The 18,732-nt window shown below is 41.5% G+C and overlaps 1 protein-coding gene across 11 annotated transcripts in view; it reads right to left on the bottom strand.

Moving 5' to 3' along the window:
- Positions 1-8,343, bottom strand: part of LOC129734524 (CUGBP Elav-like family member 4) — a 342,020-nt gene extending 333,677 nt beyond the window's left edge. For 8 of the 11 annotated variants that reach the window (XM_055698109.1, XM_055698113.1, XM_055698117.1 and 5 more), the window contains exon 1: positions 8,295-8,343. In XM_055698109.1, coding sequence (XP_055554084.1) covers positions 8,295-8,343 — 49 coding nt within the window. Of the gene's footprint in view, positions 1-7,125; positions 7,139-8,294 lie in introns of all 11 variants that reach the window. The other 3 variants (XM_055698108.1, XM_055698111.1, XM_055698116.1) reach the window with 1 other exon arrangement.
- Between the last annotated feature and the right edge of the window lie 10,389 nt (positions 8,344-18,732).

The raw sequence follows: 18,732 nt of genomic DNA, 5'->3' as shown, positions 1-18,732 counted from the left end.
GTAAGTATACACTTAAAAAAATCTTGATCTGTAGAAATGAAGGGAGGGAGCATTTTCTGATGCTCATGAAAAGCAGTAACTATCACATTGATTTCAAGTAGCCTTCTTTTGAAATACAGGTTGACATATGACTGGTACCAGCTAGGGGCATATTCCAGTTGTCTTTTGATGCTCTCTTTGCAATAAAAGTTTTATATATATGTGGGGTTTTTTAATTCTACTGATTCCTTGCACTTTGTAGCCAAGGTATAGCAACTCCACATGAAAAATCTTTGTGAGAGTGTCACATATAGGTTGTCTGTAGTTCATCACATCGTATACTGTGAACATCTCCATCGACATACCTGTGTCCAGAGCTGTGCTTGCATAATGCCTAGAGATTTGATGTCCAGTCAGGAAAGCACAGGGAGTTCAGAACTAAAGCTGAAGCACTGTTTTGCTTGCTGCTAGATATACTGTCACACATCTTGAGCTTTGGAGATCTGCTTCAGTGTGCTTTGAGTAACAGCTCAGATTTGTTTATTCCACATGACAAACTGACAAAATTCAACACTACTAATGCAAAAGGATTTGGAAGAAGACATGATACAGGTTGGACCATGTCAAAAGAAAATAAAATTTGTTCAGACACTGTTCTTAACCCTGAAGACTGTCTACGCAACATGAAGATGTGATTGAATAACAGATACCATTTTATGTTTGAACAGTATTTTTTGTGCTGATATACCAGAACCATTTCATAAGCCTGGACTGTTTTTCCTGTTACATTAAGGTATTCCTTACTGAAAAGCACCCACCTCTGATGTTGTGCTAATCGTTATGTGCAGGAACTCTCCTCAGTGGCTTTGGCTGCAGAGGGAAGGGAAATACAACAGGCAGGCTGACTTTTCTGCTATGTGAAGCACTGCTGAAATCAGCATAAAGGAACTAAGAAATCTGTCTGACATCCTGTTAAAAGTAAGAAGCTATTATTACAGGAGGCCTCTTGACAGGGTATCAGAGTGCACACACTGACACAAGTTGCTTCATGAAAGTGTAAACCCTCTTCCAATGTCCCTAACCCCATGAGTTCATTGTTATCTAATAAAAGATGGGCTTATGAGCACTAATGACAACTTGCTACTCTGTCTGGCTGCCTATTTTCATGAAATTTATAGAATGCAATAGCTTTGGGACCTCTTCCACCCTATCAAAAATATGTTAAATTACACAGTTGGTTCAAAGCTCAAAGGAGAAGACCTTGACAGATTGACTGATAGATGGGCCCAGGCACACAGTTACAAACAGCTTGATTGTACAAGTCTGATTTCCTTTGGTAAGAAGCAGCAGGGGTTTAATTGGTCCCAGCCAATAGATGGGATAAACTTATAGCAATGGCAAAGCACCTTCTGGATTTTGAAGATGTCACTTTAATGCCTCCCTGGGACAACTGTCCTTGCTGAGCTTGAGAAGATCTGATACCATCAGTGGTGAAGGTAGTATAGCTGCAAGTGTGCTGAAACCAAAGGTCTGGAAGAGGAGCGATTCAGAAGCATGCCCTTCATTGTAAGGGGAAGGCCATGGCTTTGAGAAGCCAAACAATTTCTCTGCAGCACGATTTTGTTTGTTCTGCACAGGTATTTACTGTTCTAAGATTTTCTGGCATTTGGGTGTTGTAAGTGGAACAGATATACGTGAAGAGAGGGGGGATCAAACCTTCAAAGGAAAGGACAGTATCCAAACCCACTGTGTGTTTGGGGATTTCATTTGGACAAAGCTTTTCCGAGCCTCTTGTGACCAGACATTTGTACGTGTTTTACTGCATTTTTGCATGGCTGCACACAGGAAATACTATAACTGACATGCTAGTGATGGTGGATTCCTACAACATAGAGGGTGCAGGGAGGTCAGGAATGGGGCTACATCCTCTCCAGTGTGATAGCGCCATCTTTTCCTTTTTTCCTGCAATGGCAGCACCAAGATGTTCCCCATGCGCAGGAAAGATACACATGAATAGGTGCTAAGTTCCTGACAGCTTGGGCCCAGAGGGAACTGCCTTCCAGAGTCTCCACAGATGCACCCATATGCCTTCTGATCAACTTTCTAGTGCATTTACAAAAACCAGAAGATTCAGGCAAAGCTGAAGTGGGGGGAAAGGACAAAATTAATAAAGGCAGCCAAATTTAAATAAGGTACTAAATAAGTTTAGAAGACATGGCTTCTGCTCCAAGATGCTGCTCCCAAACCAGAATGACTTACTGTTCCTCAGTTTCCTTGTCCATACCCTGAGCAAGGCAAAGAGGCTGATTTCATATGTAACAGGCTTTGAGAGCCACTGACAGAGCTGTAGAAGGGCCAAGTATTACGTATATCACACAGCAGAGAAACATCCATTTTAAAGCTATCTTTCTGCCCTTCTTCACTTTGTGGGTAAAGGTGAGTAGCTTTATATTACTGGTACACTGATGAGTACAGGAAGGAACTGCAGTTTCACTTTTCACTCTGTTCTTTTCTATGGGCAGGAATGGATGTGTGCACAACAGGCTTAGTATTTGAGGCATGTCCGTAGGAAGCAATGTCTAACTGTGGAAAGCTATAAGAACTGGAAAACAGAAAAAGGAAAAGAGGAAAAAACAGTCTGAAGCATACAGACATACACAGGGAGAAACCCTTCTGCAAAATTTCTATGCCAGTTTCTGCAATTCTCAACCTATTCTTTTTAACACTAACTTGCTAAAATAAACTATAATTTGCATTTTCAGTTGTTGATTTTTTGATGGTAATTTTTCCTATGCTCACATCTCAGCTCTAAATACATTTGCAGGAGGGGAAATGAATGTGTGCCCTTCCTGGTAGCAAATGCAGTAACTGTCTCTGAACTTCATTAGGCTGTGAAAGGCAGAAGTCATACCATGAGAAATAGTCCAGGATAAATCAGCCCATTCAGTCTCTCCATTCAGCTTTTGAATGTCTTTTGCATGTGTTCAGATTGTATAGTGGTGCAGATAATGCTGAAAGACTCTTCAATATTTGCTTTTAATTGTTGACTGTTACAATGTTCAGCTTTCAGAAAAGGAAAGTGATTGATCAAGAAAATTCAAATAAACGAACACCAAATTGATGGTAAGAGGATGTTTAAAGGCTCAGGTACTTGGAATGTTCTCGATGAAACCTTCCATGGAGGCCTTGGTGCAAAGGCCTCTGGAGTCTGAGTAGGAGTTCACAAAATCGTAAATAGTTCCATGAGCACACACTGGTTTCAGCCCACATCTTCGTACCTCTTCAGACATATAACTTTTCACAGGGTAGAGAGAAAACTTTACCCCCATTCAGGGCCAAATGGCCTGCCCTGGCTGCAGAAAGTCCTGCTGACAGTGAAAGCAGTTGCTTACATGAAGATACTTTTAAGAGACTAGTTCATGCATTTTACCTGTCTTTTAATGTATGGAAAAAGAGGCAGACACAATCACAAAACAGAGTGAACTTTATACTTTGTCAAGAAACCCAACCAAATCTAAGCATTTATGACATGCTTCTGCAAGGGTAATTGAGCATTTGGATTGTGGATACCCCAACTGTAATTTTTTCAAGGATATCAATTGATGAATATGAGGATTTCCCTGGATTTCCATCTTTACTCTGAAGGCAAAATATATGTGGTCTATGAGTTCTGCTGGTTCATGTGATAGCAGAGCATTTAAACAAGGGCAATATATTTGTTTATGATCTGCCTGTAGCTGGTTAAGAACTATTTCTTGATATAAAACCAGCAGAACTGTGTCCTGGACCAACATGTCACTCTTCAAGGGTGCAGGAGAGGACCATCTTATAGCAAGCTGCTTGTCCCAAGTTTTATGTCTAGTAGAGCAGCCCATGGGTTTCCCTGAGCCACCGTGAAGTGGGATCAGAGTCCTGCAGCCTATTTGCTAGTTTCTGTGCATTTAATGGCAGGATCTTGAAAGTAGTTACTAGGAATAATGCAAGCCTCAGGGTTGGATTGGCTTCAGAACTTTCCTTTCAATACTTTTCAGGCAGGAGGACCAGCTTATCAAAACAAGAGTTATGTGAAGTATAATATTCTACCCTGGCACTGCTAAATGACAACATCTGTGATAGCTCTCTCCCATTCTGCTAATTGCAACAGCAGCAGGTACATATATGCCCACTAATATAACCCTTTCTCCTGCTCCTGTAAGCAATGGAAAAGGTCTCACACAGCATACTTCCTTACACACTTAATATTCACTGCACACTGAGCTATAGGGAGGTACAGATCTCCCTTGCTCCAACACAAGCAGTGGTGCCCAAAAGAAGCCAAGAGATATGGCCAAGGTAACCAAGGCTGTTAAAGACAGAGCAGACACTTGAACAAAAGTTCAGGCTGGACCTTTAACTTCTGGGCTGTCCTTTTCTGTTCATAACAGCAGCAAGTGACAGAACGAGCTCAGCAACATCCACTGGCTTAATAAAAATCATTACTATGCTAGGAGACTGGATGGATAATGCAGTCCCAAAGCATGGACATGAACCAATGTCATCAGCATTGGTATAAATAGGGTGTCTGCATTTAATTAATAAATAATAGGCTGCAATGCTAATCTCCTTCTGCTAACTTTTCTAAAGGTGCAATCTATTAATCATGTCACTGCCAACCTGGTCACTTTTTAGATTAAGACAGGAAAAAAAACCAACCTAGAAATAATCGGATCCTAAATACAGCAGGGCAATTGAATAGCACAGCTAGCATTATGATCCACTGCTGATTTCAATTCTTAGCTACAATTTTTTCCCTTAAGGATGGATATAATACTTTAAAGACAGAGTAAAGGCTTGCAATGTTCTTAAAGTTCAGCATGTTATTAATGTCTGCAAAATGGAGGCTATGGCTGAGGAAGGTAAGAGATTTCTTTTGATATTGGGACAGCATAACTTTCTGAAAAGCACTGGAACTATCTCACCTGTTTGGCACATGGTGAGACTAGGAAGCTAGAAATTCAAGGGACAAGAAACATTTGTGTTGGTATGGAAATGTGGTAAGAGGGAAATGACAGCACTGGTCATCTGGGATTATATAGAAGGCATCATGCAAATTGCTTCCTCTGCATGTGAATATCTACCTTCCAGGAAGCTTTTCTCTCAGTGCTCTGAATGAACTCCATTTTGTCCATAAACACACTGAAGATTTTTACCTGTTCAGCTGCAGGATTATTATGCTGTGCCTTTTCTAGGGTCCCCATAGAAAAAGCTGGAAAACATTGACCCTCGTGGGTTTGTGTGTGGGAGGTGGTGGTGGTGGTGGAGGCATGTGTGCTTCCATCCAAATTATTTTGATTTGAAAATATATCCTAGTAGCCCTACCTGTTACACATAATTGATCTCAAAAATGTATCCTTACTAATTGAACTGATTTTCAAAAAGATTAAAAGCATTCAAGAAAGTTCATCTCTGCAATTCCAACCTGTTTAATGGCAATGTTGTACTGAAGCCTCAAAAGAGTAATTTTCTGGCTAAATTTCTTTATTCTTCAGTTAAATGCAAGTCAGAAGTCTCAGCACAAAATATCCAGGTGAAAGTTTACAGTCAGTTTATGCAAGAGATTAAAGGAAATATAATGATTCCTTCTATATCTAAACCCTATTAATTTCCTTTCAATCTAGCCAGGAACAGCAGAATAGCTAGTGTCCAGTGCTTTGTCCTCCTCTCAAAGTCCGAAGTTCAATAAAATAACATTACAGGCTCTAATAAAAAACACATTGCCTGTAAAACCAGGGAAGAGTGCTGGATCATACACTGAGATCAAGGAGAGACAGGAATAAATTCAGCTCATTGTAAACACTGGAGAATATACTTGCATCAGGATTTGAAATTCTGTTCTGAGATGATGTTTGACCACTGCTTTTGTTCTAGATGGCTCTGTTCCCTTTGAACAGTTGCCTATAAAGAGATAGTTGGTATTCACAGTCCACTATATCCCAGTTTCCTTCTGCATCCTTGTTTTTTCCACAGTACCCACAGACCTGCGTCCCATATAGCGAATGGTACGGTGGCATAACTGGCTTCCTGTCGGTGTAGCATGTCCCTCAGGCATCTGCTCAACCTCAGTTTCTTTTCCACTAGCAAACTTGTACATCAGAGACAGGTGCTTCACAGGACCACATGGTGTAAGTATGCAGGAGTAGGGTCCTTTTCAAGAAGGCGGCCATGCTATTAGCTTAAGGTCTTGTGTATTTTATTCAGGATGTCACTTTGTCTCAGAAGACGTGTCCCCAAAAAGAGCTTTGCTTTAAGACCGGTCTTAATGTTTCCTTTTACCAGTTAGACCCTAACTCCACAATCCCTGGCCTCATGTATTAGCTTCACTCCCAGTTGCACAACCCAGCACAATTCTTTTTCTTACATCTGGGAAGATAGTATATGACAGGTCTGCATCCAGACATCTGGTCCTGTGTTTAGAGAATAAGTTCTTAAGGAAAAGAGGGCCTCCATCCGTTCTGTATTGTACAATGAACCTTGTGTCATGGTTCATAACTGGTCTCCCTGGCACTGCTGCAAAATGAATAGCAAATAATTAGATTTCTAATCTAGGGAGTGGAGAGACTGCTTTGGTTCAGTTGAATCTCTAAAGTCATTAAACTCATACTATTTCATTCTCCCTTGCCTGAGGTTCTGGCCCATTCTCCCACAACTCTTGTAGTCATAGTAACAGTCACAGTCATTTTTGGGGAAAAAAAAAATCCAGGAAAACAACTCATCCAACGTACCTTACATTGTGGCAACATAATTTCATGTTAATTGGATGGCTGCTTGGAAGTGTTGGTATTTCGTGGTTTATAATCAATTAATCTGGCCATTCATCAGTGACTCAAGAGATGGATAAAATAAAGAAGGGCGGAGGGGATTAATTACCATTCATATGGCATTTCATGAGCAGGAAGTATTTTACTAGCTATGAATTCCTGCCTACTGGGTTTGATGCTACAACAAAGCATCCCTTTAATAAGGCCAGTGTCCTAATACATTTGAGTTACTTAACCCTTATTTTTTACATTCTTCTAGTCCTATTCATTGGGCAATCTGAACTTGTGTTATGAAACAAACCTACTCTGGCATGAGATGTGTCCTGTTGCAGTTCCCACAAGCATGAACAGACAACTGTCTCCTGCAGGAACAAGTCTGAGTTGCCTCCGTTGTAAAAGTGGGAGGAATCAGCCCCACAAAAAAGGAAACAGTCCCTCACTGACTGAAACCAACTGTTTATCCTAACTGCGTGAAAATGGTTCAGTGCAGTGCTGCCTTTAAAATTACCTGTCTACAAATAATATTACAAGGGGCCATATTCATTTTCCATAACAGATTCCAAGACAAGTTGTTTTTAAAGATAAAAATATTTTTCTTATTTATGAAAACACATTTTAAAGACACTGATGTTACACACTGCTTTTAATGTCAGTCTTTTTTTGACTTCAAGTTCTGCATGACAATGGGAGTGGTAGCAAGCCTAAATACAAACATAAAAAAAGGAATGAAAAGTGATTAGATTATCTCTATTGCTGAAGCTGATTATGATGCAACCCCTCCTTTTCTTCCTCTGATATTATGCAGCAAACATATTAATGGAGAAAGATGCCTTCCCTTTTTGCAACAAAACCCCAGCATCTCCTATAATCCATAGGTGTTATATAGCAATTCTTTATTCATAGAGCTTAATAAGGGTTTCAGAAAAGTGAAGTATCATCATTTATACACTACAGATGGAAAACTGCTATGAAAAGGTGAAAGGTGTGATATATCTTACCTCTCTTCAGCTCTCTAAAAGTGATATACCTAAATCTGAGTTAATTTCCATAGTTTCATTCCAGATTCAGTGGAGAGAGGGGAAACCTCCAAGCACCATTCATCCCATCTCTCTTAGAAGCAAGAAACAATGTGATCAGATAAACCATAAAATATCTGCTTTATCCTAGCCAAATTAAACACCTCTGCAGCTCAGCCTAACACAGGTCTGAAAAAAAATATTATTAAATTACCATCACCACTGTTAAAGTTTGTTAAGTCAGCACCTGATGCTTCACTTCTTACCAAGGCAGTTGTTTCCCAGGCAATCACTGGCACCTGCCTGCCTTTTAAAAATCAAATAATAATTGAATATGAGGAAAGCAAGATGAAATACAGAAGATTTAATAAAGAGAGTCTTTGCTGCAGAAGGAATTTCTTTGGCAGTGATTACGTTACTAATTGATCAGCACATTGCCTGAGAAAAACCAGAGACAATCCTTTTACTTAGCACTGTGGTTGAAAACAATGCAGTTAAGTACCTCCTCGGCTTTCACTGTCAGCTGGTTTCACCTGGATGGGTCTGTTCATCTGTAAGAAAGAGCGAAGAGAGACACATAATTAACAGTGGACTCAAACATTCATATACAGAGGCTTGCTTTGGGGTTTTTTACCATGCGTCACGGTTAGCATCACAATTTACTCCATGACAGGGGAAAAGCAATTACTAAGCTAAAACTAACTACAGAGTGTGAGCTGCTTCTTGGTCTGAGGTAAATCAGTGTCACCCAATTTATCTGACAGGGGAATGAATCATATTGGGAGAGGGATCTGACTCATTTCACACAAGTCATGACATTTTAAACATAATTTTAAAAATTTCTAATAGTTTCCTCTGGAAACACTAATGTGTCAGAGCAGGAATGCTTTTTCAGAATATCAGGATCAGTGAAACTTTAATTGCAAAGATTTTTTTGAGATTAGCATGTTGAAAGGAAAATGGAACAGTGAATTCCACCTGCACTGTTAGATCAGTAGGACAGTAACATAGACTCAATTTCATACTTAGGGAGTGGGATTTGGATCTGGTTTGTCCACATGCTGTAGTAGTGCTGCTATTGAGAGTTGGGGGGGGGGGGGGGGGCAGAGAGCATAGGATGTGTCAAAATGTCTCCCTCTGTTGCTTTTTCAAATATCTTTTCCTTTTCTCACATCAGAACATAAGCAAACATGAAAAGCTTGCCATCGTGCTGTGAATAGGATTATTGTTCTTCAAAGTATTCCCCTCTCTCAATAAAAGCATTGGGAACCATCATTATCCCCAGAGCTGCTCACTCCAAGGAGAGAGAGCAACAGATGTCCAAAATATTTACTGATAGTGCCTACAATGATGCCAGTGTGTGATGAACAGGGGTGAGGATATACCCTCTGCTGTTAATAGCTGGAGATGCAGATTTGATCAGAACCAGCTGACGTTTTCATCTAAAAGCCCTTCCCTACCTCTTCTGCCAAGTAATTTAAAGCAATCCATGCACTATGCAGAAAGATTACTCAAAATACCTTTCTCTGTATGACCACCCCTGAGTGGAATGATATCATCCTTTAGATTTCACAACCAAAGAAAGTGCAGGTTCAAACAAGCACCACAAGGAGCAGGAACTCAGAAGGCAATTGGAATCTCCCAACATAGTGCCTTCCAATAAAATCAGACTACAAATTGGCTGATGAGTGTCACAGGGTGCTTTCAGGTGGTGCTGTCCCTCCCTTATTTGTGGCTAATCACAGTTAGGCAGCCAGGCTCTTAGATGTCCCTTTTTTTAAAAAAAAAAAGTTTAATAAGAATTTAGTTTTCTTCTAATTGCTCTGCACACATATATAGTAATGAAAAGTTATCAAGGTGGCTGACAAATACATTAAGGTGATGGAGAGCATAGCAGGTCCTGCTGCATGGCTCTCAAGGAAAATGTACTTAGCCATAAACTGGCTACAATTTGATTCATGTTTGGGAATAGAAAGATCAATGGCTCCAGACACTACTGAGGAATTTCTGCTCTTCTGTATGCTTCTATCATCCAACAAACTCTAGACAGCTGAAGTGCTAAAAACCAACAAAGAATCTGATACTGGATAAAACTTGTATCAGCCCCTACTTCTGCAACAATAAATAGCTGTCACTCACACATGTATCACAAGATTATTAGCAGGGCCAGAGAGCAGTAGGATGGATATCCTTCCATAGGTCTACTGTAACATGTGAGCAGGTAGCTGTTACAGACATTTAAAGATCTGATCATAGAGGAGAGGAGGGTAATTTATGTCATATAACTCAAAATATCTAAAAAGTATAATTTTTAAGTCACTTTTAAACTTGGTGTCTGAGATGAATGGTTTTCTGCAGTGCCTGTCCTGCTCCACTGATCATAAAGATAGTCTATACAGTTAAAGTTAGGTGAGATGAACACCATCTTGGTTCTCATGCACAGGATAATGAAGCCAAACTACCCAGTTACTTTGCTTTAACTTCCCCCAGCTACTTAACTACTGTGATTGGTTTGCATTTACAGCAGGTTGGTGTTGACGCCATTCATGTACCAAGGGCTGACTTGAGGTCTGTTAACTTTTGACAGCTGCACTCATGCTATATATTACGGGTTCCTAATGTGGACACAATGGCTAATCTCACTCCAATGGTCAGAGGTCCCTGGTATTCTCTCCAAAAGATGCAGAACCAGCATCCCAAGCAGTCAGTAAGAGAAACAGTCACAGTAGCCAGGAATTTATAGGAGGTGTGCTAAATGCACCCCTGAGATGCAATGTCTGGTGTCCAAAATGGACACAGCCTTGCAATGCAGAATACTCCATAAATCTGTCAATATAAGTACTGAACTGAAGCCTGCTAAAGACCATGAAAAATCCCCACTGAACTCAAGTAAGTTTTGGTTGCCGCCTTCAGAAAAACTAGACAAAGCTCTTCCTGCTTGTTGAGTTGTTGTCAGTTTGCAAAAAGCAGAAGACATCATTGAACCCTTTAGCAAAAAATGAGAGGAGACTAATATCTGTTGGGAGGTGGGTGTGGGTGTGAGATTGGAGCAGGAGAAAAAGAAGACGATCTCCAAGAAAGGGAAAAAAAAGAGGGAAGGAATGAGCATCCAACAGAGGAATAAAATATTTGGGAAAATAATAGGTAAAAGGCTAGTGTAATTTAATGTACACTATGATTTATACACTTGCAAATTTCTTTATAGACCAAAGAGGAAGTGTGGCCTGCACAGAGCCCATAATACAAATTGAAATCATCTTGACATGAAAAACACCAATTATATTGAGAAACACTGAGAGGAAAATAATTGTTTCCTCTCTCCTGCTATGGAATTCTTTTTTCTTTTTTTTTTTTACCAAACATTCTGGGAGCAAGGAGCTGGCATGACGAACAGAAAAGGGCTAAGTGGAGAAATAACATGGCAGAAAGATGTACCTTCCCCAGTCTGGGGAAGTGCCTTCTTGGGGAGAAGGGAATTCAGGGATTCAAGCTCTCTGTTTAGACTTCAGCTGGGAATTGTCATGGGTTTAATGCAAAGAAACCAAAATTTGTACTCCAAACTGCAGTCTTCTGAATAGTATTTGGGGCAATATTGGTATGGACATTTTTAATATTTGTCTTGTCTTGGTGGACCCCAAGAGTGTGACAGGAGAAAGATTTTCCAATCATCAAATCTGATTAATACCATGGATCCCACATGGGATCACAGGAACTACACCTGTGGCTGTGAGGTTTTATTGATCCTTATCACTAGAAGTATTCAAAAGAGATTTGGCAACGTGGGAAGAGTTAGGTAGGCTGATCCAGCATTTGAACTGACAGATGGACCGGATGAACTCTGTTAGGGTCTCCTCTAGGCTGTGCTACACTTCGGTCCATTGCAATGGTCCTTTCCTCTCCATGGATGTTCTTTCTGCTCTTCTTTGAAATACGATCATGGTTACTTACTCTATATTATCCCTGTTGGTCTGCCACAGTGAAAGAAGTATACTTGTTTACCATTAGTTAACCCAGAAAGAGTTTATCCCTTTAGTCTCCCTCCTATTGTTTAGGACAGGACTTAAAAAAATTTTATTCTCTATATAAACTGTGAAGATTCCTGACATTATGGTACTAGAATGCGTAACAGTCATAAAACCATTATAACTCAGGAGAATTTTTTTATTCTCATTCATGATTCAGAGTCCAATTTGACCACAAATTTACTTTGAAGTGCCTCACTCAACCACAATGCCGTAACAGAGGTGTGCTGAGGACTATTGAGGCACAAAGGAATTTTCAGTAAGAGACAAAGTATTTAATTTCGGTTTCTGGTTAGATATATGACAGACCAAATTTTCAAATGGGTAGCCAGAGGATGGAAAACCAGAGTTACATTCATAGCAGTGTTCCCAGTGTGGCCACAAGCAAAGTCTGTGTCTTAGCTTTCCTGTCTATTGCAAACTATGAGTACCACTACAGCTGTGAATCAGCCCCATTTCAGGAAGAAGGGTTGCACGTTATTTTTCCACAAATGGCATAAGTGCTTGGGTTGATGGAGGAGTTAGAACTTCATGTGCATCACACCTCATTTTCCTTTGATCTGTTGCATATTCATCTCAGCAGAACCCCCTCACACACACACACACACACATTTACTATCACCTTTGCACACATCGGACAAGATGATCATCATTGTTTAAACTTCATACCTTTCATTTTATCTTTTCCTTCCTTTTGCCTTAAACCAACACATTCAATTAATAACAGATATCACCCTCTAACATCAACTTGCCATTTTCCCCAACTACCCCCCCACCATCCTCCATGTAAGTAGAACCATGATATAATTTTTCCTGTCTAATTACAGTCGCCATGGTGCCACTGTTGAAAGACAGAGCAAGTACTGCTGTGAAAAAAGATTTGAGTTACAAGAAGTGATGAAGCAAGCCCTTTTTCAATTTTCCACAGAAAAGAAGTGTTGGAGCTTGCTGCCATGAAAGATTAGACTGGGCTGCTGGCACCTCAGGCTTCAAGGATGGGATAGAGCTGTGTCTTTAAAGAGAGCGAGCTGCAACTTTGACCGAGTGAACTAAGAGATAAGAAGGAAGAAAGAGAGAAAACAGGATATGAAGCAAGGCTAGAACTGGATGCGGGGTACCACGTCAGCAGCTGGCTGAGAACATGAAACCCACACATCTTAGCCAATCAATAGTTGTTGCTGGGTAGGTTAGCTGTAAGGATAACCAGTCAGAGAAGCTGGAAGAAAGGGTATATAAACCGGGAGATTCAAATAAACGAGGCCCTTGCCTTTGCTTTTGGCTGCTTGATAGTTTGCTTGTGTTGTGTTATTTCCTGACCCCCGTAACTCAAATTGCAACAAATGGTGCCCTGTGTGAAGCAAACTGATTCGGACAGACGGTGGGAATGAGCAGTGACGGCGGTGCTCAACATAGCTGAGACAGGCAGGGAGAGCCTGCAATCCGGATCACGTAACAGACACCGGGAAGGTGAGCCATTGGGGACTAATCGATATGGGTGCGCAGATTTCAGCAGAGGAAAACTCTATATTAACAATGCTTATGTATATACTTGAAAGAAGAGGCATAAAGTAGGACGAGGCGGCAATAAGAACTCTGCTGGTGTGGTGTAAAAAGAATGATTGGCCAGCTACGGTGAAAAATGTCTTCAGCGTTTAGACATGGCAAAGCTCTGGAATGTTGCTTTTTGAGGCTGCCTCGAGGGGGGACGAAGTTGCTACAGCATCGTTAACGACATGGAGATTGGTTTTAGATTCACTAAAACAATTAAAAGCGGACAGGGAGACAAAGGCATCAGTTGAAGCAGACACATCCCCGGTTGCAGGGACGATGCACACAAAGGTACTTTTGGTGCCACCAGATTCTCTGTCATCACCTGTTATGCAACCGCTGGATACACGCAGTCGGAGCTGAGCAGCGCTGGCCGGGTCAGGGGGGGCAGAGATGGTTCCCTTCCGGGTGGCAGGGAGAGCCGGCCATTGGCCTGTTGCCCAGCTGTGATCCCGAGCCACCTTTGATAGATTTATTGGAAGAGACCTTGGGTCATGTTCAAACAAAACCTAAGTCCTCAGGAACGAGACAGGGGTTGGAGGATTTGTTTGCATTACAACCAGTCCAAGTTACAGCATCAGTACCAGATCCAGCCAAATTCTGGAGAAGGATGTGGGAGCAGGCGCTCGCGGATGGGGATATCGATGCTGCAACCGCCATGGGGAGCAGGATGTTAGCGTGCCTGGTGCTTCAAGGGGATGGTGATGATCCCCCCAAGTGGGAGCCTGTTGCGACGGAGGGAAGACACAGTCACTCAATATGAGTGATCAGCAGACTTCGTTTATTGTCTCTTACAGTCACCTTTTATGCCTTCTTATAATCAGCTCATACATATTACAAAAGTTAAGCTCATTATTGGTTAGTTGCCTAAATACCAAGCCCGCCCCTTGTTTCTCTTCTGTAGTTATCTGTTCCCACCTGCAACATTCTTTTCCCACCAAAATCTTCCTGTTACTGTGTAACAAGGACAGCCAAAGACAGTGTATTTTGCTTTACTTCAGATAAGCTGAGAGCGATGTGCGTTTTTGTCCAGCCAGCTGGACTATGTCTATGTGACCCTTTTCAGCTAGCCAGTTATCCACAATTCCCCCGTTTTTATTTTGGGCGACATAGGCTCGGTTGACCATTTTCAATAACAGCGTTTTAACACAGGAAAATACACAGCCAACTTATAAAATCTCAGTTCAGAAGTATAATTCCTGAAATACTTGAAAAATAAAGTTAGCTTGAAGCTTTAATTTAGATGCTCTTTCTGTTCCAGTGATATAAAAAGTTTAAAAAATTCAAAGGTAATTTTAAAGTTCTGAACATGGACTAATGCAAGCTCAAAACCCAAAAAGAAACCAAACTGATGTTTGACTAGGAATATATGCAAATATTTTAGTGGAAAATCCCTGACCATTAACAATTTTCTGTCCAAATAACAACTGCCCTTATGCAACCAACCAGTCCATACATTTTCTGAAGAATACCTCATTGATATCAAAGAATTAACAAAGGGGAAAAATTAGTTCTAAGCTATATACATTCATAAGTGGATTTTTCAATAGTTACATACAGATTTACACACTAAGCCATAATGGCTTGTAGGTGATACACACAAGAAGAGTACGTTGCTTATCTGTCTGAATGTCTATGCTAAATTTGACAACTATGCCACAAGCCAAGCCTACATGGGTGCTGTGTGTTATGCACGTTCCTTAACAAACAGAAGTATAATAGACAAATTCCCAAGATCTAGTCCCCAACCTAATTATATTATTTTGTAGCCAATTAAGGAAAATAACACAAATGTGCATATCTACATGTGCACACACCTTTTAGTTCAGAACCAATCCGTGATAAAAGGCCTTAGCCTTATGGCATCATGGAATCTTAATGAGTACAGTAATTAAAAATGCAGTCTTACTGTAAGTGCGATTTATGCTGACATTCCCTCAAATGCTACACGTGAGAATTTCTCACTCAACTGCCTCAAGTTAAAATAGTAGTATTTGTTAATATGTATTAAAAAATCATTAATTCTCTACAATAGCAGTTGACTTCCATAACACTATGTAAGCAAAAGAGGCTTAAGATGGGTTTTCTGAATGCTAACAATTTATTTTAGACTGTCTAAACTCAGGTCTTGAAAGATTTCACTCTGCCAGACGTAGAAACACTGTTGCACTCCAGTTGTGATATCCCTTTTCCCAAGTTGTCACATGCACATCTCGCTCAAGCAACATTATTGTTAAAGTTTCTCTCTGCTACATAAAAGCATATTGCACTTGTAGATATAAAAGACAGCACCCTTACTTAGATTATTACCTTATTACCTCATAACTCTTAGTATACCTTGTATCTCTGATTTCATCACTTCAAAAATTCACCAGAAGCAGATAAAACCACAGCCTCAGACTAAACTACGCCTTAACTGCTGATTCAAATAAAGGCATTCTCTTCAGATATGCCTAATGCTTACAAATAATTTTGGCTGGTTTTGATCAAAAAACTATTATTACAATAACGATCAAAAATAATAATCCCGTTTGCAAAATGCCTTTAAGCCAGCCTCCTAGTCCCAACCAATTTCCACATTCAGAATACAGCATAAATACAGAATACAGAATAAATTATCTCCATCAAGGCAAAAAGGCTTCTCTTTAAGCACAGAGATGTTTGCTAGTTCAAGGCAGAAACCCATTTCTTGTACGGGACATCTGAAGCACTTTTTTTGGTGGGTTTGTAATGAATTCCGTATTTTTCCTTGAGGAGCTTAAGCTGTTCCTCTTGTTTCAGGAGTGTTTCCAACTCTGAGTTGTCCAATAGGTCCGTATTTCCCAAACATATCATACATTTCCTCTGCTGTGATTTTATACGGCAGGTTCCGAATATAAAGGATCCCATTGACCTCTGGGGGCAGCCAGATGTTAGCTCGCTTGGCCGCTTGCATCGCCATGGCGCCGATCGGAGGGCGGGGGGGTGCCGCCTTGGAGAGAAACCGCGGCCGGGAAGGGGCCTGCCGGGCCGCGCGCCGCCGCTCGCCGCTGCCGCGGGGGACCCGGATGCTATCCCATACGCTAATAACCCGGGTAATGCCTTTTTACAATCTATGTCCTGAACGCTCCGCTTTTCTAAAAAGCATATGAGCAAATCATACGTCGCTTGTCTCTCCATACCTTCGTCAGCGCTGTTGCAGCCTTTGCGAGACTTCGGCGACGTGTGGCCGGCGGGACCCTCTGTAGGTGCTCCCGGGCGCGGGGACTGTGCCCTTCCGCCTCCTGCGCTGCTTTCAGGACCGGTACCCGAATCTCCGTCGAACCGTGGCTCGCAGGTTCAGCCCTCTCTAGGGTCCCTGTTCAGGCGCCATTTGTCACGATGGAGAGAAGACACAGTCACTCAATATGAGTGATCAGCAGACTTCGTTTATTGTCTCTTACAGTCACCTTTTATGCCTTGTTATAATTAGCTCATACATATTACAAAAGTTAAGCTCATTATTGGTTAGTTGCCTAAATACCAAGCCCGCCCCTTGTTTCTCTTCTGTAGTTATCTGTTCCCACCTGCAACATTCTTTTCCCACCGAAATCTTCCTGTTATTGTGTAACAAGGACAGCCAAAGACAGTGTTTTTTGCTTTACTTCAGATAAGCTGAGAGCGATGTGCATTTTTGTCCAGCCAGCTGGACTATGTCTATGTGACCCTTTTCAGCTAGCCAGTTATCCACAGAAGCCTTTCAACTGGGGGGTGATAAGAGTTAAGATCAACCTGTATGCAGCACAGAGTAGGCTTGCCTTATGCTCAATCATTGTTATGCAGTATTTTCACAGTAGAGCTTACTACCCATGATTGCTGTGCAATTGTGCAAATTATATTGACCCCTATGCAAATGTTACTGTTTGAGTCAAATTGGAGGCACTTGGAGAATGAGAAATCATTGATGAATTTAGAATACCCCCAGGATGACCCACGTTTTGGGGCAGAGGTTCCCCAATTGATGGGGGAGGCTCCAGCTAATTCTCCTCAGTTACAAGCTCGCCTACATCCTTTAGTCCTGCAGCAGGGAAAAGAGTTAGCTCTCCAGGCTTTATTACAGGTCATGGCGCTCCGCAACAATCGTGGACCACAATAAAACAAGGTCCAAATGAAGGGTACGTGTCATTCCTGGATAGGTTGAGAGACGCCTTGGATAAGCAAATACAGAATGGGGCAGCTAAGGAAGCATTGTTACTCCAACTAGCTAAGGACAATGTGAATGAGGATTGTAGGAAGATTATTGCAGGCATGGTGAATTGTAATACCACCTTAATAGAATTAATGAATGTACATGGGAAGGTAGGAACCACTGCCTTCCAAATGGAGCATCTGGCAAAAACTTTGCTGCCACAGTTAGGGTCACCCGTTACTGTTACAAATGTGGGCAAGAAAGTCACTTAAAGAAGGACTGTCCAAAGAGATCGAAGACAGGAAGAGGTGATAGCTCTGTCTTGGTATGCCGTCTGTGTAACAGACCAGGGCATTTTGCAAAACAATGTAGATCTAAATTTAACACTCAAGGACAGTTACTTACAGGCGGCAACAGAGGGCAGGGAAACGGGGGGAGGAACGTGGGGAGGAACCATGTGATGATACAAATGAATCCTTCACAACAATTCCGGGCTTATGCAGCCAACTCGCAGCCTGAACTACAGGGAGTGCCAGATTGGATGTTACCACAGCAACCACCATCACTACAGAAGATAATAAAGTACATAAAAGTCCCACTGAATGCTGTGGGACCTATCAGCAATAAATTGAGCATGCTGTTGTTTGGACGCTCTAGTGTAACTTTACAAGGTTTGTTTGTTTTACCAGGAGTTGTTGATGCAGATTATATGGGTCAGATTCAAGCAATGGTGTGGACACACACCACACACACACACCCCCATCAATTCCTGAAGGTAGCCAGATTGCACAATTAATTCCTTTCTGGGCACAAGTTAATTATGCCCATGACAAAGTCCAGGGCAAAGAAGGGTTCGGTTCAACAGGAACACCACAAATTTTTTGGACTCAGAGGTACAAAATGCTCGACCAACTTTAACCTGTAAAATCACCTTTGCCAAAGGGACCCCTCCCGCAATACGGGTGACCGGAATGATTGACACGGGAGCAGATGTAACTGTTATATCTGTGCGCATCTGGCCTTGCTCTTGGCCTGTCTGTTTGGCAGGTTCCATATTGGTGGGAGTGGGTGGTGTGACACAGTGTCCAGAGTTGGTTTATGGTGCAAGTTTGAAACCCTGAAGGCCAGACAGCAACAATCCGTCCCTACGTACTTGATGTCCCTCTGAACTTGTGGGGACAGGACGTTTTGGGGCAATGGGGAGTCATCATTGGTACCCAGAA

The sequence above is a fragment of the Falco cherrug genome, chromosome W (genome assembly GCF_023634085.1).
Source record: "Falco cherrug isolate bFalChe1 chromosome W, bFalChe1.pri, whole genome shotgun sequence".
Classification (NCBI taxonomy): domain Eukaryota; kingdom Metazoa; phylum Chordata; class Aves; order Falconiformes; family Falconidae; genus Falco; species Falco cherrug.
The sequence above is the reverse complement of the archived record's forward strand: the minus strand, read 5'-3'. Positions and strand labels throughout refer to the sequence as shown.